The sequence below is a fragment of the Taudactylus pleione genome, unplaced genomic scaffold (assembly GCF_031769625.1).
Source record: "Taudactylus pleione unplaced genomic scaffold, aTauple2 ptg000114l, whole genome shotgun sequence".
NCBI classification, from domain to species: Eukaryota; Metazoa; Chordata; class Amphibia; order Anura; family Myobatrachidae; genus Taudactylus; species Taudactylus pleione.
In genome coordinates, this window is record NW_028284516.1 from 14,909,706 (window position 1) to 14,935,928 (window position 26,223).

A 26,223-nucleotide genomic window follows, 5' to 3' on the forward strand; every position below is an offset into this window, starting at 1 on the left:
AAGCACTGCAGCAGTTCCAAACGCAATAAGCTCATAGCCCTCTTTATGGCTCTGCTCAACACAAATCCCGGTGGCTGAGACATTCGCAGATTTTCGCACTTCCTTACTGTGTATGGGAATGCAGCTGCGACAGCATTTGTAACCGTCGCTGAATCAGACCCTAAACGCGTATATTTGCCCACATGTTGAATTGTATGCATCTTTACAGTACATAGGCGCCTATCCGTACGCTTGGTTTTATTGTCGTCATATTCATCAGGGTGCACTTACATCAGAGTGAAGGGAGATTCAATTAGCCACACCGGCAGATTTAACTAGCAGGGCTTACCCCGCACGTAAAGACCCAGAGGTGGACTTTTCCTCACAACTCCTGAAGCTGAAAGTCTCTGTGATAAAAGGCACCCTGACTTTAACGTGCGGGGTAACCCATTGAGTACGCATCGTATACGGAATCAATGGGTTAGTGCGCACTAACCCAGTGTTTAGCGTGTGGGGAAAAGACTCACTTATTGAATAGCTATTGCCCTCGTGGTGCAATTAATTAACTCTGGGTCATATCCTGCAACAACTTGAATTTCCCCTTAGTGCAAACGATCCACTTGAAAACAGTTGTAATTACGCTTCCATCCAACTCTGCATAGCAGTTGCATCGGCATAGCCTACATATGGACGGGTGTGATATGTATGCGGCCGGCGGTTCAATTCCCGACAAAGGAGGAAATCCCAATCGTCCTAAAGGAAATCCCGATAGTTACTAACCTAACCTAACCCTCCTAACCCTAACCCTCACGTAGGGGTGCCTAACCCGAACCCTAATCCCCCCTCTAAGTGCCTAAACCTAACCCCCTTTCCCCGCTGCCTAAACCTGTCCCCCGGGGGGGTGACTAACCCTAACCCTCCCTCCCCCTAGCCTAACCCTGACCTCCCAGGGGGTGCCTAACCCTAAGTCCCCCCCGGGAGCCCTAAACCTAACCCTCCCCCCCGCGGCTGTCCACTGCGGCGCCCGGCATCCGCTCGATCGGGATGCCGGGCGCCGGTCTCCAGACGTCGGGGAAATGACAGGCGTCTAGATTTAGACGCCTGTCATAAAGCAGTCTGGAAGCCGGCGGTCGGCATTTAGACCGTCGGGTTCCAGACTACATCCCCATTAGAACACCCTGTTACAGACCAGTTACACCCCACAGTCACAAATGGAGATACAAATAGGATGCGTGTGACACTGCGTTGCCTGTACTTGGTTCCAGAGCAAGCGCAGTGCGCAAAACACGCACGATACACTCCACAAACAGCTGTGTGGTCAGAGTTGAGTTGCAGGTGTACATGGCATGTACGTGTCCACACAGAACTTTTGTACCATATACAGGGCTGGTGCTAGTACGCACTCACTGATGACAATGGCGGCCATGAAACAGGAAGGGGCTTTCCTATTACAGAGATACGTACAACTCTGCATAGAGGTGAATATATACATTTAGATCCATGCATTACAATGCAGGAGCAATTACAGCCCACTTGCGTTCAACTTTCCATCAGGCCCTAAGTTCATGTCATAAATGAGGTCCCCAGAGTGCCCTCATTCCCCCATGTCACTAGATACCCAGACTGTCCTCTGCAGCCATTGCACATGCACAGTGAACATGTACTGCACATCACGGAATATACAGCCACAGAGCTCCTGCAGTCACTGCCCCTGTACAAATAAAAAGGCCCCCTTCCACCTACACGCCACTGCACACAGTAACCTCTGTCACCTCCGGTCACAGAATGCTGGCCTCCCCCCAACCCCCACCACACCCAAGTGACTGAACACACAGCTTATCCCCTGGAATCATTGCTCACATATCCTCTCCCCCATGTATCACTGAGCACATTGCTTTACACATTTTTATAGCTTCAGCTTGTCTGGGCATGTCATGCTATAGAGAACAGCGCAGGTCATAGTGGGATTTGCAGTTCACCTGAAGAGCTAGGTGTTGCATAGGTGCTTCTTAGTAATGATATAAATATAATTGATCTGCTATGTCTGTCTTCTAGAGCTTGCAGCCTCAGATAAACATCATGCAGGTTGAACTGAGTATGAAAGAGACCAGTATCGCTGCTGTCAAGGGAGAGGTGGAGGCTCTGCACAGGCACCTGCAGGATGTCTCAGGTATTCTCATTATGCAGATGGAGCTTCCTTTGTTTATCCTCCTATGTCTTTCTCCTAAATGATGGGTGTGACCTGAACATAAAGGAATTAAAACACGGAATGTCTGGGGGGGAGGGGGGAAGGAGACACACGAACCACCTGCCCTGTCTCAGCTATTTATGTGATGTTCACAGACATTTAGCAAAATGCAATGTGATAAGGGCAGATCACTGCAGGGACTCACTAGAGTGTTTTCAGCTTTGTGATTATTATTATTATCATTTATTTATATGGTGCCACAAGTGTTCCGCAGCGCCTTACACAGTACATAAACAAATTGTAGACAAGCGACTTACAGAACAATACACTACAGGACCAGGACATGGATAAAATATATTGCAACATTAGTGACCATAACACCCAGATAAGCAGCAGAGGATAAGCAACCAAGTGTTAGGTGCCCTAGTGGTGAGTAAGAAGTAGATGAAACTAAAGTAGGGAGAAGCACAAGAGGGTAGAGGGCCCTGCTCGTAAGAGCTTATGAACTAACGACCATTTCAGTATGTTCACACATCATGGGCACAATCACCTTTTTATGGAGCATAGAACTCACACATTTTTTTTTATTGTTCTTGTTTATTTGAATAAGGAGTCGAAATATAAACTAGAGAAATAAAAGAAGTCATAAAATAGAGTATAAAAATGAAAAGAGATGTAGGGGTAAATTTCTTAAAGTGAGAGTTTTTATTAGTGAGTTTTAAAAGTGATGTTGCCCATAGCAACCTATCAGATTCTACTTAACTTTTAACTAGCACCTTCTAGAAGACAATAGCTAGAGTCTGATTGGTTGCTATGGGCAACATCACTTTTAAAACTCACTAATAAAAAATCTCACTTTAAGAAATTTACCCCGTAAAGTAAACACTAGAGAATACTGAAAATGTGGTGCTGATAAATGTGTGATTGTGGCCCTGCCCCACATGACATAACACCAGTGCCGTAGCTAGACGGCAGTGTGCCCAGTGCAGCACTGCCGCCCTCTCACTCCCTCTCCGCCCCCCCCCCCTGAGCGCTAACCCTACCTTCCAGCAGCAGGAGGGCGGGCGGGATCTTCCTGCCAATTTTTCAATGTCCGGCGCGCACCAGCCGGAGGTCTCTATCTGCAGACCTCCGGCACAGAAAATTGTGTGGCCGGTGCCGCTGCAGGATGGCGCCCGGTGCACATGACCCCTCAGCCCCCCCCTAGTTGCGGCCATGATAACACAGCGATCGCAGCACTAGGTGGCAGAGCCGTGATTACGCAATTCATAGGCAATTGCATTAGCAACGTCCTGTCCACTTCCTGGAAGATATCTGCTGCAGTCCCTCCTTCATACATTGTGGTGATACTTAATATCTGCAGTATGCCCCAAAAACGGTTGTTTTTGGGGTATATACTGCACATATTGTGCCCCATTGAACAATGATCCTAAATACCAGCAACATATTTTGTTTAGTACATCAGGGATACAAACGAATATGCCAATGGTATTCATCATATCTTACGGCAGGGTCCAGCGACGTCCTCCTCATCGGTGGGGTCCTCTGCTTACCAGTTGGCGGCTTATCGCTGGCAGCGACGGCCTACTCTGTCATGCACATGCGCGATGGTCAGTCTGCACATGTGCATGACTGATTAACCCGTCGCGGGAATGGGGAACGCATCGCTCTCGCCATCTAAAGATGCCACTAAAGATGGCAACAGCGATGCAGTTACAAACAGCAGTAATCTTAGATTACCACTGTTTGTTAAATACAGAAAGGATGACAGCACCCCTTTAGTTAGTGCTAAAGGGGTTATTATGATTGTTGTTAAATGGTGCCCTCAGAATGATAAATAGGCCCCTTGAACTGTTAAAAAGCATTGTTTCTGGAATCTTACAAAGTAAAAGAGGTTCTGTCTATTTGCAACCTGATAATGTTCTGAGTAAATGAATTAAAAAACGAGCATGGGGATTTGTAGACTCAGAAAATAATAAACATGTCAGGTAAATAAATGTTCGTATTCTTTTTAATGCTCAGATTCCAATATGCGTGAGAAGGTGGTCTTGGTGGAGGATGCGATACAGCTAAAGAAGTTGGCAGATGTTTCTACACAAGATCTCGCACATAAAGAGGAGGAACAGAAGAGCATTCTTCCTGAGCTGCACAGTACCATCCACAGTATAAAGGAGAAGGACCGAGACCTCCTCCGCCTGCAGCAAGAAGTAATAACGTCTGCCTCCTTACATTAGCACAGTGATTTGTTCTAGGTCAGGGAAGGACACTTCTAAGCTTGTTTGAGACTTATGGCCTATAGAGCTGTACGGCGATTCCTATTTTAGGCCCCAAAAAAAAAGGATTTGGGAAACCAGGACAACGCTTGTAATAAGTGCTCACATACGATTAATAGTATGTTTTGATCACTTTAGAGAAGGGGTGCACAACACTTGGAGGTGACAATATATTGGAGTGCCACATCACATGCTCTCCCCCATCTGACTTGTGTCCCCCCTCGTTCCTTTTCCTGATTCTGGGTGATATCCCCTATTGCCCCTATAACCTCTGTCATTGTAATTATATTGTGACACTCTAGATATGCAGCACGCCCTCGCTGGACATTATAAGAGTTGAACCCATTTAGGTGTACAGCATATAAGAACCAACTCCTTTGTAAATTAGCTGCCAGATTTAATATATAATGAAGCACTGTACATTGAGGGGATCATGATACAAGCAAATTATGTACATTGATTTGAAATGAAAGGTAAAGATGGATGAGTATTGGGGAACACAAATATAACATGAAGTAGCTAATAACTATTAGATTAGAGGGATAGCTGGGGGTGGAAAAACTGTGTGTGGCTAATGTAAGACACAGAAGCCTTGTCAGTCACCAATATTAAAGCGATTGGCATTTCTATACAGGTGATGTGGTATGGTTGGTATGTGGCAAGACTGTGGAAGGTTGATACAGGATAGTGCCGTAACTAGCCAGCACTATGCCAACTTCCGGCCACGCCCCCTGACCTGCTGGCATCAGGCGTAATTTCAGAGATTTACATGCTAGGTTTAAAGCTTTAAAGGCAAAACCAACCTGGTCTGCCATTTAACTATTGTCCACTTTAAATCTAGTGGCTAAATCGCCTAAATCACATAATACCCATGAATCTTCTTTAACACTGGTCACACCCAAACAGGCCAAGCCATACCTTTGGTCAGATGGGCAAGTAAGCTTGTTAGGTGCCTGAGTGATTATGGTGACAAACACCATTGTATAGTACACAGGTTGTCATACTCGTCCTCTGGACCCCAAACAGTGCATGTTTTTCAGGTCTCCTCACAGAATCACAAGGGAAATAATTAGCTCCACCTGTGTCAGTGAGTAATGACTACACCTGTGCACCTGCTGGGAGACCTGGAAAACGTGAACTGTGTGTTGTCCTGAGGACCGAGTTTGAGAACCATTGGTATAGAACATAAGCTGCAAAACCCTGCATTAGACACTCTCCGTAAACAATGCAAAGGTGGAGGAGTCCTTCAATGTGCCAGACATGACCCCTGAAGCCACCCTTCTGCTCTACAGAAGATGGACAGGCAAACTAGTTTGATCAACCTAGGGTGCACGCACACACCCAGCTGTCCAACTGACAATAATGGGCCCACTGTTTTTATGCAGAACCATTACGCCAGGTCTTATAATCTTAGCGCTCGCCTAGGTTTAAATCTTACTTTGCTGTATACTGAAGGCTTTATTTAAAATTACAGTTATTAAGAGATGAAAAAAATAAACATATATATTTATATATATATATATATATATATATTATTTTTTTTTAATCTGTATTTTGCAAGGGCGGAAATCCCGAAACAGTTTCGTATCTGCAATAAGTTACCGTCATCTATTTGCATCTTTTGGAAAGTTCTCTGAGTACCGCCTCTGTGAGTTATCTATGGTGGGGCTGCCGTTCCCTGTAGTGAGGGCATCGGAGCAAGGATTTGTGTATTTACACAGTGAGTGCCGGATCACTTGTGCATCGTATATATATATATATATATATATATATATATATATAGAGCTAGTTGATCGGCAGCACTCCGGTCAGTCAATAAATAGTCACAACAGCGTTGGTATTACTTCAACATTTCAGAATTTTACTGCTCCTTCGTCAGGAAACCGCATCATGATGCTGTTTCCTGAGTGCCGCCGATCAACTAGCTATATATTGTTTCAGCTGTATAGCTGTTTCTAAGGAGGGCACCTGGGGAAGTAATATATGGAAACCATTTGAGTGCCGGAACTTGTGTTGCTATATATATATATCTATATCTATGTTTATATATATATATATATATATATTGCCCAGGGACTGACTATATGCACTGTAATACTCAAACACAATTATAGGACGTGGGGGAATATTTGTTCTAATCAAAATTGTCGTGTAATTCTTGATCTGGAACTGACTAAAAAAAATCTCTGGAGAAGCGGTCTTAGGCCTGGAGTGATAGTCCTCCCTATGCTTGAGCACCGTTGCACCCTGGGGGGAAATGTTGGGTAGCTGCCATTCACAAGAATAAACATTGACAAGTCATGTAATATAGGTTTTGTGCCTGCATAGAAATAGAGTATGTATAATATTGTGTGGGCAATATTGTTCCTCAATCTGTATGTTTCATGGTTTAGCTCTGCAGGGCTCCACTTTCAAAGTGTTGTGCAATAACAGATTTGAAGATGTATATATTATATGCCAGTAGTACCCAGTTGTACTTTCCAGTTATGAGACAATACAGTAAACCATTAAGTATAAAGCTATGTTGAGCCTGTGGACCTTCTTTACTAATCACAGTGGATGCGCAGTGCAAAACGCCTTTGCGCCTAGATGGTTGCTAAAGATGCACTCTTACATATGGTCTCCTGCCTACAGAGATGCAGCTGCAAACTAGAAGGGTGTCTAGGTGTGTAGAGAGAGTCCAGGCAGGAATATGTAATATGTAAAGAGTCACTCTGTCCAGTACTCTGATTGTCACATCTGACCCTCTACCATTTTGCAGACACCTTTTAAATCAAATACACAATTCTCCTTTTCTGGTAAGAAGACAGCAGACTTGCCTTTATTACAAGTGACAGCTTTGTGCTTTTGACTTTTGCTTCATATTCGGCACAGGGAACCTAGAAATGTGCTAGAGAAACATTTGGGGTACACAAAATGTGACCCAAGAAATACACTTGATCTTCACTAGCTCAGAGCTGGTGCAAAATTCAAGTCCTACAGAGTAAAACTGGCTGTGCCCCTCTCTACGCACAGTAAGTAACGTTACTATAAATCCTCCTCTATACTTCCTTATCTCAAATTGCAATCTTATATTTTCACTGTTCTGCAAATCTTGCTGCACCGTTGTGTCTACTCTGTACTGTGCAAGAAATAATCTCACTACGTCCAACTCCTCCCATCACCACCATCTGGCTCCACAAACCCAGGCACTTTAAAAGAAGTCTAGGTGAATCCACATATATCAAGGCTAAGAGGAGCTTGTGCTGCCCCTCTGTCATTTTGTGTATTGTAAATAATATATATTTTTTAATTTGTTTACCCACTTAACTGGCTAAATTTTTTCCCAAAATTCGCTCAAAAATTGTTGATTTATTTAAGATTGAATTTGGTCAAGAACATATACATACATTAATATTGATTTTTAATATCGATCAGAAAATATAACATCGATGATCGGACCATCACAAGGTTGCCTTTCCCCGGCAGCTGCTTCTCTGAGGGCCTGATTCAGAGGTGGACGCTCTTCCGATGTTCCCTCAGTTGAGCGATCTTTTGCTGGTGCGCATGTGCAAAAAGTCCAGAAATCCCTTACTATGCATTCACGAACCCGTTTCCTATGCCATTAGCAATTGCGTACAGTATTGCTACTTTAGGCTGAGATTCGCATTTGCATATTCCCCTCTCATTTCCCTATTATCTCTGTCACCCCTTCAAATCCCTCTGTTTCTGATCTCTGTCCCCCCTCCGCCCATCGGCACTGACAGCGCCGGCTGGAGTAGAAGTGTCTAGCAGGCAGCCAGTGAGAGCTGTAAGTGGATGGAGGGAGTGGGGCCTTCCTGCAGTTCTCTACTGAGTCTATGCAAGACTGACAATAGCAGCATTATATAATAGATCCTCAGTCTATAGCCTGTAGACAAAATTAAGCAAAACCATTTTTAATTAACCTTTGTTAGTGGCCCTTTAATGTCATACTACTGAAGTCTGTGATACAATTATAATAAACAATAGCTGTGTTTAGATGTGTCAGTGTGCTCTGTATTTATAGTTCCTATTATTTTATGACCAGCTTCAGACACAAAAGAAGCAACATGAAGCTGTGGAGACACAACTGGCAGAGAAGCGGTCGGAATGCCTAATGATACAAACCGCGATACATCAGCTAGAGGAACAATATGTCGCCACTGCACAGTCTGTTCAGGAGCGGATTGTGACCGAGCTTCGGTATGTACATTGCAAATGGGACCTTATAATGATGCTAAATAGGCTCCGTCTTGATCCTGATACTGTGTATTATAGTGTGGCTGGAAGCACTAATGACCGAAATTGCAGCTACTGTCAAAGTACACACTTCAGATTGTGTACATGAATATACTGCCTTGTTTTTCACCTTTTTTTTTCTTTCTTTGTTTTTTTTGGCATCCCAGATAAGCAAGCCCCAGTTTTCACTGAGCGATAACCTCAATGTCCAATAAATGGCCAAACTGGATGAGTACCAGCTGTTCGCCACTTGGGCCAAGTAACTAAATATTTTCTGTCTACACTGAGGCTTGTTAGTGCGCACCAATAGGCCAATAGCGATCATCTTCTGTCCACATTTGCCAACATGATAAATAATGATCCTGTCTCTTTAGGTTGTATTATTAATTATCCAGCATAATGGTTGCTTTAAGGCCAAGCTATACTAGTTTTTAATAGATTTAATACAGTTAAATAAAAAATAATTAAAAAAAAAAAACCCTTAATGATGGTGTAAAAATTCCATAAAATTTCCCGATTGGGGGGGTCGTAGGTCATGACCATTAAGCATTTATATGTGCAGAATTGTGCCACATTTTATTGTGAACAATCATTGCAATAAATGTCACAACTTAGCACATTTGGCTCTACCCCTCTTACTACTAGTATATAGCTTATTTGGTCATTATTTATGTTCTTTTCTGACAGTATTAAGACATTTTTGGCTTTTTTTTCTCCAATTCCATACATGTGTTTATGAGCATTGATGTCTATATGTCCGTGTATTAGTACCATATATAGAGATGCAAAGGGACAGTTTAAAATATGAGGCAATGTAAGTTTCACCTTAATTTACTCAGCTATCAACCCTGTGGCCACCTGGAAAAACTGCCTGCAAAATGTGTTCAATATTATTGATATATAGTTTAAGTTTATAATTTTTTTAAAGATAAATGCTCACATTATTAATGGTATGGTGCATCATCTGTCTTATCCCTTAGATCCACTCAGTCTGCATAGTTTTCTCACTTGTCATTTTGGTGTGCGTAAATTAGAGATGAGCGGAACAGGGCAAAACATCCTCTTTCACGCACAAAGATGACGTTTTACCTCGAACCGCTCATCTTAGCGTAAATATAGTTGCACATTTCCGTAATTACAGGTCTGTAATTAATCTCTAGTTTTTTACTTTGTTGTCATTTTACTGTGTTGATGATGAAAAGCAAAGAGATCCCCAGAGATCCAGGCAGTGTGATTGAAAGGCTTTTGTGGGAGGTAACGGGAAGTGGCAGGAAAGAACGCAGAAGTGTCGCAACCGTTTTTGGGGGGCGTGTTACAGCCTGCATCTGCGATCCTGCATGCAGTGAAAATGGCTCTGGTGTCTCAGTTCCTGCGCCCATTTTGAGTAGCCATAGGGTTACTTAGAACTAGGGATGTGCAGGCTTGGATTATTTCGGATTTTCCCGCCAAATTCAGATTTTTTTCCCGCCAAAAATCGGGTCTCAGAAAGGGGCAAAACGTCATCTTTCATGGACAAACATCATAATTCCAGGACAAAAGTCCATGAAAGATGACGTTTTGCTTCTTTCTGAGACCCGATTGTTGGCGGGAAAAACTGAACTAATCCGAGCTTGCACATCCCTACTTAGAACGGCAATAATCAAATGACCTGCGACAGATGGTGCGTCTTTGTACGCATGGATTTGCAAAGCCGCAGTTGAGCATCTTTATACATTCCTCAGCATCTGCGACATTTGCATATTTGTGCACAGAAGCTGCGATGGCGTTAGCGTAATCTCTGAATTTACTACTATAGCTGCTTCACTTTTTTTTTTCTTTTGCTTATAGCAAAGAGGCAGAAAAGTTGAGATATCAACTGAAAGAAAAACAGCTGTCAGCAGATGAAGATAATTATATGAGGAACAAACTGGCGGAAGACAGTGGACGCCTCACCAAAGAAAATGGCCACTTGCAGAGCCATGTACTGGAAGCCACTAAACAGCTGGAAGAGGTGACAACAAAAGGCTTTCCTTTATATGGGTTCCATAAAAACACAAATTAACAAGGAAGTTTAAAAAAAAAAAAAAAAAAAAGCTAGCGTATTTTGGGATTGAAAAGCATAATACAACTTTTAAAGGCAGCTGGTTCTACAAAAAAAAAGGGCCTGATTTAGAGATAGACGGAATTACAGAGCCACACACAAGCGACCGAGGTCACAGCTGGGAACACCTTTGACCCTTTGACCAAGCTGCGGTAGCTTGCAAGGTCAGGAAATCTGCGTCCCCCGGCGCAGACCCTGGCCTCTTCCCTCCCACAAAACGGGAACGACACCCCCCGTTTTTTCGGGAACGCTGCCCAGGAACTCCCCCGCTCCACCACCCAAACGCCGCACATCTCTGAATCAGGCCCAATATCCTAGTTACTCTAAGCACCTCATGGACAGAACTGTCTCCGCACTACAGTCCAAATCATGTCAGGTTTATTGAATTTGTTTGTTACATACAATTTTTCTGCATTTTGAGACTTCTCTTCAATAATTATTAATTTACAAAGTAAGAAAATTAGAATGTAGATGTGTTTTCAGATGTTTTGTCATTAAATGTTTTGTGAATTTTTCCTTCCAGAAAAAAGTTGAACTCTAAACATAAAAGTTTGTTGCCAGCTAGAAAATAATGAATTGTTTACATGGTTTTGTGCCTTTCCTTTACAGTTGGTGGTTCACGTTTTGATGGCCGTGATTTACTTATCTTGTTTTGGGTGTTCCACTAATCAGGCTAGGTATCCTATACTATTGCTAATTAACTCCACCCTAGAGATTGTCCTTCACATTCCACTCACTACAACTACAAGACACGTCTATTTACATAAGAACCAGCTAGAGTCCACTCTGCCTCCCAGGGATGTGAAGATTGGACAATGCAGTTTTAAATCTATTAATGAAAATGTTAGTTTACAGCTTTTGTGTTAATTACTAAACAGAAGGAATCAGTGGTGATTGGTGAAAATTAATATATAAATGTACATAATCAATATAAATACATATGATAGCTGATGTCTTTTCTTTTTCACCTGTTTTATGTATCTTACACCAAAAGTGATCTGCATTCATAATGGTTCTTTAGACTGCAGGTAACTGCACCAACCTAAATAACAATTATATTTGTATTAAACAATTCCTATTTATCGTTGTTTTAGGCTTACCCACTTTGGCAAAAGTAACTATTGCCCGCTTCTGGTGTGCTCCAGATCCTCCCGAATTACACAAGTGGCGGGCCCTGGTCAATGATACCATTAACCATGAACGTTATGTTTATACTAGTCGTTAGGCCCTTTCTAAATTCCACAAGTTATGGGGATATGATATTTTGTAATTTAATTATGTAAATTTTTTTATTGGCAACACTTGTGTTTTTTTTTTTCTTTGCAAATTTATCTGTATTTATTTATTTTTTGTGTTTGTTTTTGTTTATAACATGTAAATGTTCAATCTAAAATGACGTGATTAAAAATAATTTTACAAATATATGATACAAGGGTATGCAGTCATAATGCAGACATTTAGAATGTAGACATGGACAAAATGATGACAGTAAAATTAGACATTGTGAACGTTGACAGGCACAGTGTTGACAGTTCATTTTAGTGTTAGGGCTAAGCTGAGTTAGGGCTCAAATCAGCTGAAGTGTTACCCCAAGTAGCGGGAGCTGTGTGCGTCATTAAAGGGTGTATTTAAGAGAAAATAAATCTATACTAAAAAACTAGATATTTGTGAAGTCACATTTTTGTACCAGGCTTCGTGAGCATTGCCTGTGGGTCGCTGCTTGGTCATCTATGCTCAAAACAGTACACCAGTGATTCCCAAGTAGTGTATCAAAGAAATATGTGTTTACTATAATAAATACTACTACTAATAATAATGATGATGTTAGTGATATAGCATCATTCTCCCAATAGGATTAAAAGGGGGGAATTCAATTAGCCCCAATAAATCAGGGGAGAAAGAGGGAGGTATCCTCGGGCTTAATTGCCTGAGGCTTTTCAATCAGGCTCCCTTTATCTCCCGAAACCTTCATTCCCTTTAAATGTACGGGTTAACGTTAAAAGTTCACAGATTCAGGCGTTAAGTGGCTGTTTAACAGCACACTTATTGGGGGTTTCCTTTCGGGTCTCATGAGAGACCCGAAAAGAGATCCCCGTTAAGTGGGGCTAATTAAATAGCCCCCGATGATCAATTAGCCGCCGTAAATTACCATGGCTAATTAAATCTCCCCCAAAGTGCTTTATATTTGCATTTAAAATACAAAATAATAAACCACTGGAAAAAGATTTTTATATATACTTATAATGGTGCATGACTCTAGTTTTTTATGGTGCTTGTGCATGACTCTGAATAACTAACTAATTCAGAGATGTATACAAACCACGATGGTTTCTGTACATCTCCGATGTTTGTCAATCTGTGCAAGTGCAGATCACTGTCTGCAATGACTGTTGCAGTGCCTTTCAAGCCACCTGGGGCTGGGAAGGGGCGGCGATAACCAGTGTCGCAAAAAATGGGGCTGTCTGCCCTGTTTTCTGGGCGTGGTTCGACCAGTGGCTGCATCCTTGGACACACATATTTACTGGCCCAGGCATGGGAAAACACCGGCCATCCCGAGTAACATAAACATAAGGGTCGCTCAAATTACTGATGGTCTCACGGATGATCCGATGCTGCATCTTCGGAAGCAACAGCAAATCAGATAAGCCAGCATTAGGCATCTATTTACACTAGACGCCTCTGGCAGCATTAGCATATTTTAGCACTGTAGCTACTGTGTCCTCTGAATCAGGCCCTAAAAGGTTCATTAAACGCTGTGTTACAACGCCGCAAAGTTTGGAGGCCATTACTGTATGGGATGCGGTTAATATCCCGATAATTGGGATGCCGACTGCCGGAATCCCGATGGCCGGGAGAACACCCGGCGCCGGAATCCCAACATAACTCTGGATGCCGACACCGGAATCCCGACAGCCGGCATCCCGATCGTAAGGAGACCAGGGCAAGGTAAATATTAGCCATGGGAGGGGGAGGGAAGGGGTATTGTATTGACCTCTGTAATTTTCAGATTTTGTTTTCCAACTGTCCTATTTGAACAAATTCATATAACGTGTACAAATATACACAGAAAAAAATAATAATTGAGTCTGTTATGTATCCAAAACAGTCTTTCTGTATAGATTTAATTCAATGTGTTTATATCTAGATTCCACCATTAAATTCAGGGGCAGTGTCATGATGTGATAAGGGGAATGGAGACAAGCAGAAAGTCATAGGGGTGTGATCCAATTAGCCGCGAAGGGTGCGAGTTGCCGTTGAAATGGCAGCAACGGACCGGCACCTCTCACCCTTTGCAGCCCGCTCTGAGCACTAATTTGTGGAATTTTGCTCGCAGCCCGAACAAAATTCTGCGAATCCAGGCTGCCGTAAAGTGCGGCCATTGCTACGATGACTCTCGCCGGCGAGCTTGCGGCTAATAGGATCGACCCCATAGACTGAGGGTTAGTCAGTAGAAGGAACAGGGTCCCCCAGCAGCAGAGAGTATATCAGGAGATGAGTGATGTGTTAGTGAGGAAAGGCCTGCATGTGACAGGGGCTGTGACATGATGTGATGAAGGCAATAGAGACAAGAAGAAAGTCATAGACTGAGGGTCAGTTAGTGGGAGGAGCAGGGTCCCCCAGCAGCACAGAGTATAACAGGAGATGACAGATGTGTGATTTAGTACAGGCCTGCATGTGACAGTGGCAGTGGTATGATGTAATAAAGGGAATGGAGACAAGTAGGAAGTCATAGACTGAGAGAAAAGTTGGCACGAGCAGTGTCCCCAGAGGTGCCTGTTAAATTGATGTGGGAAGATTATGGTGTCACACACCCTTATATGAAAAAAACTCTGACATCAAACTTGCTGTTGCATAACCAGCACAAGGACTGTGCATCCTAGGTATGAGAGTAACTTGCTATAGTTGTTTAACCCACAAAAACACACTTGTACATATACTGTAGATGCTGTACATACAACCAACATGGAACACATCTGAAAAAAATCTGGAAAACCCAAGTTAATAAGGAATGTATGTGAGAGATATATAGCTGCTGTATAGGGAAGTCTTTGCCAGAGAGACAAGACTATATCTAATACCAGCTGGGATTGGGGAAGCTTTAATAGTTAATAGTCTTCCTCCATTTAGTAAATAGAGCACTTTGTGTCTTATTACATGCTGTTATGTATACTCCTGCTTTGATAGACATTGTAACATTTACATTTGACATCCATGTGTATGTATTCCTACAGGAGCAGTGGCTGAGAGACAAGGAGAGCTTAAACCGAGCAAAAAGAGTTTCTGAGCTAACATCGGGGACAGAAAAGAAGAGACACCTAGAACTGACATTGTCGCACTGGAGACGGCTTGTGCAGGATGAGAAGGAGAAAGTTGCTGCAGCACAGGAAATGGTGGAGTTGTTCTACCTCCACTAAAATGCATAACTGTCAGCATTTTAAAATAGTTTCCAGGGCCACCAGCTGCCCATGATGCCATGTGTACTAAATTAGAGTATATCCAATTTATTTGCATTTTTATTTATCCTCTGCAATAAATATGAGCTTTTAAAGCCCAGAGAATAATGAATAAATTGTAACAGGGCAGTTTGTTAATACAGAAAAATAGAGACACTTCCAGGGACAAATCTTTTAAGACTCTGGGCCTGATTCAGAGTTGGGAATAGAGAGAGATCTCTCTCAACTGATCATCTTGGTGAAACCATGCTGCACTGCAGGTGGGGCAGATTTATAATGTGCAGGGAGATTTAGATTTGGGAGGGAGGTGTCCAAACTGACATCTAAATGGTAGAGTAATAATAAAGCTGTGCAGTATTTGTGGGCTACATGTAAAAGCAGTCAGAAAATTATCGATTTACACCCCTTGCATTGCAATATGGTTTGTCCAGGTATACAGCTAAGTGCTATTTCTCACTCTATTCCCAACTCTGTATCAGGCCCTGAGACTGTTCCTGGAAATTAGGGGCAGTTGGCAGCTATGAAAATGTTTATGTATTAGACTAAGGACTACAAAATACAGGACGAGAATTGCAGAGCACCCTAAAGAAACACTAGTGTGCAGGAATCTATGACCTGCAAATTCTCTTTGTTCTTGGGAATAGGATTGCCACCTAGCAACAGCTGGTGTGTTAGGTGCAAGCCTCCGGACGAGCGCAGAGAAGGTCAAGTGAAATAAATCTTTCACTTACCTTCTCCACAGCCGGTGGGGGAGCAGGGCTCAGGAGACCCGCGAGTCGGGGGTGATAGGCGCCGATGAGTGCGTTTCACGCGCGCTCAGTATAAAAGGCTGAGCCACGTCCCCCCTGCTAGATTTTACGAAAAGCTTACAGATGGCAATCCCGACTAGAACAAGAGAGAGGTAGGAAAGGGTGAAAGCACCCTAATTCTTGTAACTTAAGAACAAAGGAGAGTATGTTGATGCAGAAACAAATTTACGTTTACTAGAAACAAGCAAACTGTAGTATAAGGTAATCAGGAAAGTAACTGGGAATGGTGGAAGAACGATCTCCTATGTTGCCTTGAAACTGGAACATAGTCTTAAACTCCTGCAAACTTGCGGTGACTGTAAACTATTCCTGATCCTTAGGTAGCTGTGACTGCTGCTGTTTCTTCTGGACTTTTGGAGCACCTGAAAGTAAAGGAGCGGTCAGGTATAACTAATAACTGACAGAGAGCTTAAAACCAGCAGACCTAGCAAGGTATAGGGTGGGTTGGGTAAGAACTGTTGCTAGGTGGCAATCCTATTCCCTAGAACAAGAGAGTTTGCAAGACATAGATTCCTGCAAACTTTTGTTTGTTAGTCTGGAGGCTTGCCACCTAGCAACAGCTGGTGGGTAGACTACCACATACCTGGTGGTTGCTCTAAGGAAGTCTATCCTTTGCGTATCGGAAGGCCTCCAATAGTGTTTAACGAAGGTACGAGTGGAAGACCAACAAGTGGTTTGTATTATGGACTGTAATGGCAAGCCCCTAGCCGTTGCCAAAGTGACAGCAGCACCACGAAGTGAGTGACCCTTAAAGTGGGAGGTGTCTATCCCTGAACTATCAAAGCTAGCAGAAACTATCCAAGCCCTGATTGTGGAAGGTCTGGTGGGACGAAAGGACTTACAGAAAGTGATAAAGTGGTTCGAAATGTTGTCTCTCAGTGGGGTTGTGAGTGTTGGGTAGGTAGATAAGCAGTCGACTTTGCAAAGATCCGGGTCAGACTGGTCTCTGAGTAGATCGAACTCCAGCAGAGGGGACTGAATGGAACTGGTCTCTGTGTGTCCTCTCAAAACAATATGGAAACCCAGTGGAGTGGGTGTCATCCTGGGTTTGGATGTGTGTATTAAAGAAAGCTCAGCTCCTCTGGCTGGGAATGCCAGTGCTAGGAGTGAAGCCAGCTTTCTCGAAAGATTAGAGATGTCAACCATTGAAGGAATAGTGGCTAGGAAATTTAGAAATGGATTAATGTCCCACGTGGTAGAGTATCATGGATACGGAGGTCTGGACAAGAAAATACCTTTAAGTAGTCTAAGGTATCGTTTATTTTCTGTGAGGCCTGGAATAAGGAGAGCCAGTGCCGAGCCATATGAACGTATTGTGGTAGAAGCAAGGCCTGACTCGAACTTAGTAGCCAGGAAATCTAGGGCTAAGTTGGGCTTGGAAAGAGAGCCCGAGGGGGGAGCCTGAGCAGCCTGCCAGGCCATAAACTCATCAAATATGGATTGGTATCTGGATCTTGTTCTGGGTCTAAGAGAGGCATTTATCAAGGCCATAGATGAGGCTGAGAGGTTAGTAGAAGTCAACAACCGAATAATGTCACTATCCACATGCAATGGGGAAGATCCTTTAGGAGGACTGGAATCCCCTGGAAGCAGTCTCTGGACATGCCTAGGGGAAGTTTGGGACCTTTGTGGAGAGGGGTGATCAAGGGGAACCAATTTCTGGAGGGCCGGACGGGGTATACTAGAAAGAGTTGCGATACCCTATCCGCTTTGATCTTGTGGAGTACCTTCAGTAGCATGGCAGGAGGGGGAAAGGCATAAGGAAAAGGAAGATATATCCATGGGAAGGACATTGCGTCCATATCCATGACCCCTTGAGTCCAGATTCTGGAGACAACAGTTGGAACCTGAGTGACGGAGTTGCAAACAGGTCCACCTCTGGTTCACCAAACGTCTTCACAATGTTGAGAAATACCTCCGGTTTCAGAGTTGCATGATCCAATGTGAGTTTTTTCCTGGATAAGGAATTGGCTAACTTGTTTAGCTCTCCTGGAACAAATATTGCGCAGAGGAGTATATATCACTCCACCGCCCAGTTCCAGATCTCTATTGCCTCTTGGCAGAAAATGAGGGATCGAGTGCCTCCCATTCTGTTGAGATAAGAGACCATAGTCCTGTTGTCAAGGCAGAGCTGGACTGATATCTCCCGGGAATTTGCTGAGACTAGTGCAGAAAGAGCTCATCTGGCAGCCCTCAATTCCAAGAGATTGATTGCGCTAACTCTTGAGCGGATCACCTTCCCCTTGCTGCTTTGTGTTTTGTATATGCTCCCCAGCCCGAAAGACGCATCTGACGTGATGACTATGTCAGATGGAGGAGGAAAATATAAACAAAAAATAGTTTTTAATTTGTGCAAAAAATTTGGCACGGGCGGGTAGAATTGTTGCTAGGTGCTGCATGCCAAATTTCAGGGAAAAAAACATTAAAAACAGAGGATTTGGGAGTGATCTAAAGCTCCAACTGTCACTTTTTTCTGACATCAGTTAGGACCACTTTTCTGCTGTTCTCCATGGAGGATTTTTGGGAAGGCATAACTAAGGGTAGGGGGTGAATTTAGACTTGGAGTTTGTTTTATTAGATAGCTATTGTGCCAGGGTACGTGCTTTTGGGGGTTCAGGTAAATTAGAAAGTTACACTTTTTAAACTATTACCTCAAGAATGCTCCATTGAATAGATAGGAAATTTCAACTTGTTGCGCAGCCTCAGTAGGAGCCTCCAGCAGGTGTATTCACTGTGGCTCCACTTGGGTGCACAAAGATGGCCATCGTTTGCGGGCTTTAGCGGTGGTGGGCTTGGGGAAAAGAAGCGGGGGGAAGAGGGCGTTAGCTGCGGCCAGGACCCGTGGATGGTAGCAGGCCTCAGCGATGGCGGTGCGGGCGGCAGTGCGGATGGCAGTGGTGCAGGCATTAGGACCCGAGGGAGGTAGCAGCACACAGATGCAGGCTCGGATCTAGAAGATCCGTGATACCTGCTTCTGTGTTTAAAAAAAAAAATGGCGTGGCCTCGCCCGCCCCCCCCCCAAAGACAAACAGTACCGGGCTTTGAAGGCCCTGTACTGGTTGTGCTAAATACAGGGGACAAATTACGAAGCACAACCAGCTCCAGGCTAGTCAGAAGCAGCCCTTGTTGTCAAAATACGGGGTACAAATGATGTAGGGGTCCCCCGTATTCAGCGCAACCAGCACTGGGCTCTGAGCCGGTCCTGGTTTTGGAAATACATGGGAAAAATGTGTAGGGTCCCCCTGTATTTAGCAGAACCAGCACTGGACTCTTTCTAACGGGGGGGTGATGCCACATCCAGGGGAGCCCTTTCACCCGGCCCCCAGCCGAAGCATCACCCCTGGCCGCTGGGTCAGCCCAGGCCTGGGATCCCTGGGGAGCTTAGGACCTCCACAATAAAGGGGTCCCCCTCTCCAGGGCACCCCAGGCTGATAGCCCCTGGAGCAGTGGGTGCCGGGTTGATTGTGTTGTGTGGTGCATATGAAAATATTAATATTGTCTTTTGCAGTAGTACTCCCAGTACGGGGTACTCCTATGTTGTTTATCCCCTGTATTTTGGCAACCAGGCCTGGTTTTCACTGGCCCGGTGCTGGTGGTGCTTAAGTACAGGGGACCCCTACGTCATTTGTCCCCTGTATTTAAGCACAACCAGGAACTGGCTGTTAAAAGCACGGTGCTGGTTGTATTTTTTTTGGGGGGGGGAGGGGCACCTTTTTGTTATTTTACACATTCAATTTTTAACATAGATGCATAGATGGCTCTCACTGCTGCGTTCATGCATCTGTGACTTATTGATTTTATTTTCTCAGGTGCAAGCGCACTACCAGTGAGCCCTCTGTAACCCGCTGATGGCACTGCTTTGCGCAACCGCTGCTGCTGCTACCCCGCATGCCTACCGCCTTCCCCTGCAGCCGTCTCGCACTCTGGGTTGAAAACAGTGGTGCACATGTGGGGGAGACAGAGTGGCACGGTTTGGGGGAGCAGAGCAACATGAATGGGAAATACAGAGTAGCATAGAGCAGCGCAGATGGGTAAAGACAGATTGGTGTGGATGAGGACTACAGACTAGCACAATGGGAGAACACACAACAATAGGGACTGGGGAAGACAGAGTGGTGCGGGTGAGAGGGGAAAGACAGAGTGGCACGGTTGGGGGGACAGAGTGGTGCAGATGGAGGAAGAAAGTGGCAGAGATGAGCGGGAGAAAAAGTGACGTTGCTGGGTCAAATGTAGTGGTGCAGATGGAAGGAAACACAGTGGCACGGATGCAGGAAGACAGGGCGGTGCACATGGGGAAAGACATATTGGTGTGGATGAGGGCATGCAGACTAGCACAGTTGGGAGAACACACAGCTGTAGGGATTGGGGAAGTTATAGCAGCATGGAGGTGAAGTTAGTGTACATGTATAGACAGAGTATGATAGTTTTAGCAATTAGGAAGCTGAATGTGTATAATAAATGAGAAAGAAGTATTGAGTTAGAAGGATGTTGAAACCCAATGGGATTATTGCGGTGACTGAATGGGAAGATTGTGGGCACTGAATGAGATGTGTGTGCCACATTACTGCTCAGACCTCAGTTGCATAGACTGCATGTGTGTATTCCAATGAGCACACAATTCTGTGAACTAGCAGCTCCACCATTTTGTGAGTGACAGTAATCTCACTCTGTGAGAGTGCTCAATCTGCAGTTAACCACATGGTGTCATGGCATACCATATCTATATTATACAAGGAACACGTCCATTAAGGCATCAGCCTTAATGATTGTAATTTCATTGCTTTTTGGAGTTTGAGTGACAGAAATTCAATAGGTTTTGTGAACTTTCAGATCATGTCTAAGAAGCCTTAATGGGACATGTGAAACCACAAGGTTTTTTGTCTATGGAATATATATATATATATATATATAATTATACACATACATACATATAGAGTTGGTTGGCCGTGTTGAAGCGGTTTACGGAATACTGTGCCCCAAGCTTATAACCGCTTATAGCAATGCTTTACTTTGATTAATAGGTGCTGCAATTACAACAAGGCAGGAAATCAGTGGAGATGAGTGGAAGTTCACTGCACAAGCAATTGACAGATTTACAGAACAAACACTCCAAGGTTCAGCAGGAAAACTCCCTCTTGCATGTAGAGAAGAACCATTTGGTTGAACACATCTCTCAGCTACATAAGCAGGTTTGTGACTAAAGATTGCAAAATGGCTGATATTCAGTATGCACAGGAAGGGGGGGATGTGTTGCTTAGTATGTGCGACCTGTCAAAAAAAGAAAAAAGGCCAACTGGGACAAATTTGAGGTCAATGGCAAAGTAGGAATTTTGTTTATGTCACTCCCCCTGTCAAAGAAACAAAGAGCTTCTTGGATTCCAAACAAACAGAAGTGTCATTTATAATCATATCTAGTGTTACATTTAATTAACATACCGTAGAGCCGGTATGTTTATTTTGTCCAGATAACTTTGAGAAAGCAAATAGAGGGGATGCATTGGTCTAAATATGTCTGTTCTTTCCGGTCTAATTAAAGCGGCAAACCTATGAGAAAATATATATATTTTCTTTAACATAAATCACTATAGCAGGCTACAAGAAGTATGTTGATATTTACAATTAATCCTTGTTATTTATTTATTTTTTTTCCCCAGTCCGCTATTACTTATACCCCTTTTCCACTGCCGCAAAAGCCTGGGTTATTACCGTGTCAAACCAGGTCGCGGCTCAGTAGAAAAGGGTCCTAGGAAAATATCCTAGGCTTTTCTTCCCAGGTCGCGAACAGGGCTCTACACGGGTAAAACCCGGGTCTTGCTCAGTGTAAACGGGTAACCCGGGTCATCCAACTCGGGACCCGTTTACAGCATGCTGATTGACTGAAACCGGAAGGTGTCTGTTACTGCAGTAAACGCGGAGGGAGAGATTACAGCCTCCCCGTATGGTCCGCACCGTTCAGGTTTTTACCCCAACCCCACGTCATACGGCGAGGCTGTAATCTCTCCCTGCTAGTGTCCCCGGTGGCAGCTGTAACATCAGACAGCCTCCCGTAAGGACACCCTCCCTGCCGAAAGACACTCTCCCCTCTTCGCCGATCCGCTCAAGGGAGAGCGGGAGTTTCCGGCGCCTGGTGATGACATCATCTCCAAGCGCCGGCACTGCACTCATGTGCAGTGTGAAAGGCACTGACCCGGGATATTTACAGGTCGGCGCCATAGTGGGAACAGGGTAAATCCCCGGTCTGACCCAGCTTGGAGCCGTGTTCCAAATCCCGGGTCAGATTCGGGGTTTTGGTGGAAAGGGGTATGATTTACGGTTTACACAGTGTCATGTAACTACAATGGTAACCACAGTTTTGTGGCTTGTGAGGTAATGAGCAGAGATGCTTTGGATTGTCCCTCTCAGCTCTATCCTTACTTTGGCATCCGTCAGAGGAAGGGCGGGAAACAGAGAGAGACAGGGAAAAAGAAAGAGAGACAGGTGAAAAACACGGTAAAAGAGAGGGGCAGAGAGAAAGAGACAGGGAAAGCGGGTGAGGATGGTGGGGGGAAAATATGACAAAAAAACACTGGCAACAGCTTGCACAATAACTAGAAACCTGTTGATTGGCAGGTCCAGAATACTACTATTACTGTTATTTTGCTTCCTTGCTACCTGCAGTTTGTCTGATGACACCCCAAAATAGCAAATAGTATGTGATTGACTTTTTGGACCGCTGTCTGCCTCTCCTTCTATTTGTGAGAGCTCTGAACCAGTAAGCACTTTGGGATTATTGACTTAGAGGCTGGGCCCCAATACTGAAAAGACAGAGCTGGAAATAGTCAGGATAATTATTGACTCCAGCAAACAAAATTACACTGAAGTGCTAATAGTCATGGGATAGATGCCTAGTATCATGTAGGATCCCCTCTAGCATGGCGAAGTGCAGCAACTCGACGTGGCATTGATTCAACAAGTGGAAGGAAGACCTCTGGAGAGATGTTGACCCATGCCGTCTGGATAGCTTCCCACAGCTCCCTGATATTTGTAGGTGCAGGATCTTGTGTGCAAATGGACGTCCCATAAATGCTCTATTGGGTTCATATCGGGTGAATGTGGTGACCACACCATGTGACAGAACTCTCCACTTTTCTACTGCCCATGGCAAAGCATATGCTCTCCTTTCATAGGGTAAATGATTGAGCCCTACCACAAAGGTCAATACATTTGGGGAGTGGTTAGGTGGATTATGCATGGGCACTTGTGTGGCTCAGTGGGGAAGTGGGTATTGCACTGCTGCACTGGCGTGTGTCTCCAAATAAAAATGCCCGCCGAGTCATGGCCATATACAAGAGACGTGTAATCATGCCTCCAATGGACGGTGCTCCTCTCCACATTGTGTAGACCTCTATTGTTGGGAGGTATGCATTGCTTTATGTTTATACTATTTGTAAATGTCTCTTATATCTCTTGAATCCTTAAAATAAATATTCTATTTGTACAATTTTTGGCTTTTAAACAATTTTTTAATAAGTCTTTATAATATCTCCTTTAAAAGAATTTGATTTTTTCAATTATCTCTGTCTGCTATTACAGCGGTGGCTATCAATATGGACACAGGGGATCTATAGTCTATGAGTTAAACTTGGGGAACAGATGTCAGTGCACAGCCTCAGGGTCTAACCACCAGATATGGCATAGGAAATGTGCGGTCTGCAAACCTGAATTTCTTGTTTCCCATCCAGTGTATTCATGGGCAGCTGGTGAGCAAGGCAGATGGGGGAGGTGGATTACCAGCAGCCCTCTGGACCTCAGTCTCGCCTGGCCTCAGTTTCTGCCTCACTCCTCTTTTCTAGGTTCATGTTTGAGATAAATTAGAAGATCTCTATATTAAGGGAACCTTATACTGAAAATTTACTGATTCTGAGACAATAATAATTAGTTACTTTTATTTACAGAGGTAACCACGTAGATTAGCAATATTTATACACAAGGTCTTCTGTTATATTAAGACTAAATTATTATTGCATCTTCTTTTACTTTATTATGTATATTAACTAATATTACAGATGTGTGTGTGTGTATATATATATATATATATATACATATATATGATCCACATGAAACACGCAGCTGCACTCGTTGTTGATCAATCAAATGGAAAATCTGTATTAAATCATAGCCGATGTTTCGGGGTTCACACACTCCTTTGTCAAGGTAAACACATACAAAAGTGCATAAACAGGTAAGTGATTATTTATGCACTTTTATATGTGTTTACCTTGACAAAGGGGTGTGCGAACCCCGAAACGTCGGCTATGATTTAATTCAGTTTTTCTATTTGATCAACAACGAGAGTGCAGCTGTGTGTTTCATGTGGATTATACAACTTCCTTTTCCAGAGGGCACCGTTGGCTGTTGTATCCATTGTGGGAGTGCCGGGCTATTTGGCATATATATATATATATATATATATATATATATATATATATATAGAGCATGTCATCTGTGATCAAATGGGCCTTTAGAGATTGATATAATGCTGGCCACATGTGCTGAAGTCTAGTTGAGTTGGCCCGTTTAGTGGGATGAAAGGGAATATTATAAATATATAGGTTGCAGTCCTCATAATCGTCCTTGGTATAAGACTAAATCAGAATGAATCAATCCATTATTTAAAATAAATGGGCACACTAGAGGGACTAAGTCCCTCATTCAGAGCGGCAGTACGCTCGTTCCGAGCGATGTTTGCACATCTGCGCATGCGTACGGTTTTTAGTACGCATGCGCTAACCAGTCAGTGCGGCCGCAAATCGTTTGTACGCTATTTAGAGAGTGCCTGCTATTTTGAGTGACAGAATGAGGCGTATGTGGGTGGTAACAGGGGAAGATGCTTGAAAACGGGGGAGTGGAATTCGAACGCAGGCGTGCTTAAAGTTCAAAACGGGCGTTTTAAGGGAGTGCATAATTAATACAGCAGCGTCATTGACCACGTCACTTGGTTTTTTTTAACTCAGAACTGCTCGCAAAATAGCGGTTGAAAAAACCAACCACAAGAATAGCGAGCAGTTCATACGCTGTAAGATGTACTCGATTAATCTAATAAATAGCGGACATGACGTATGGTGCGAGCGGCCAGGGGGCGTTTTGATCAAATAAACGAGCGTATGTTTTGCTCGCTCGTTCAGACTTAGAGGTGTGAACAGACTGCAATTTGCGAACGGATCATTTGAATAGCCACCCCTTGTTTTTGAACGAACGACCGCAAATAGCGAACGGCTCTGAATCAGACCCTAAGGCCCTCATTCAGAGCCACTCGCTATTTGCGGTCGTTCGTTCTAAAACAAGGGGTGGCTATTCAAATGAACCGTTCGCTGTTTGCGGTCTGTTCACGCCTCTATGTCTGAACGAGCGAACAAAACTTGCGTTTGTTTTTTGGAAAAATACGCCCCCTGGCCGCTCGCATCCTACGTCATGTCCGCTATTTATTAGATTAATCGAGTACATCGACAAGGGTATGAACTGCTTGCTATTCTTGGGGTTGGTGTTTGCTACCACAATTTTGCGAGCAGTTCTGACTATAAAATAACCAAGTGACGTGGTCAATGACGCTGCTGTTTTAAATATGCACACCCATAAAACGCCCGTTTTGACCTTTAAGCACGCCTGCGTTCTGATTTCCACTCCCCATTTTCAAGCACCTTCCCCTGTTACCACCCACATACGCCTCTTTCTGTCACTCAAAATAGCAGGCATTCGCTGTTTTGCGAGCACATGAATTTCGGCCGCACTGACTGGTTAGCGCATGCGTATAACGATCCGTACGCATGCGCAGTTGGGCTAACAACGCTCGGAACGAACGAGCGGCCGCTTACGAGCGGCTCTGAATCAGGCCCTAAGTGGTTATTATAAAAGCTGCATACACACACAACGATTTTGTTACCAACGATTTTATGAACGATTTTCTGTCAGATTATCTGTCAGATTTTTTAAAGTGTAATGAACGATTTTTTTGAACTACAAACGATTTTTGCATATTCCCTTAATGAAAATCGTTGAGTTGACAAGTCTGACTGAACTACAAACTACAAACGTGAACGCGCATGAACGATAATCGTTCATCGTTTGACTCAGAAAGTATCGTTAAACGATATAGTTTGACGATAATTGTTCAAAAAATCATTGTGTGTTTACGCAGCTTTATTGTTAATATTATGTTTCACAG

General features: G+C 43.7%; 1 protein-coding gene and 1 long non-coding RNA gene across 3 annotated transcripts in view; one reads left to right on the forward strand and one right to left on the reverse strand.

Moving 5' to 3' along the window:
- The window catches only part of LOC148524971 (uncharacterized), a 113,775-nt gene extending 108,290 nt beyond the window's left edge, over positions 1–5,485 (reverse strand). For both annotated transcript variants that reach the window (XR_015878329.1, XR_015878328.1), the window contains exon 1: positions 5,359–5,485. This is a non-coding gene — a long non-coding RNA (uncharacterized LOC148524971). The remainder of the gene's footprint in view (positions 1–5,358) is intronic.
- Positions 1–26,223, forward strand: part of LOC148524972 (uncharacterized) — an 89,023-nt gene that overhangs the window by 54,943 nt on the left and 7,857 nt on the right. Inside the window, exons 5-10 of the mRNA XM_088471554.1 lie at positions 2,035–2,149; positions 4,190–4,374; positions 8,489–8,643; positions 10,507–10,669; positions 14,992–15,150; positions 21,044–21,211. Coding sequence (XP_088327680.1) covers positions 2,035–2,149; positions 4,190–4,374; positions 8,489–8,643; positions 10,507–10,669; positions 14,992–15,150; positions 21,044–21,211 — 945 coding nt within the window. The remainder of the gene's footprint in view (positions 1–2,034; positions 2,150–4,189; positions 4,375–8,488; positions 8,644–10,506; positions 10,670–14,991; positions 15,151–21,043; positions 21,212–26,223) is intronic.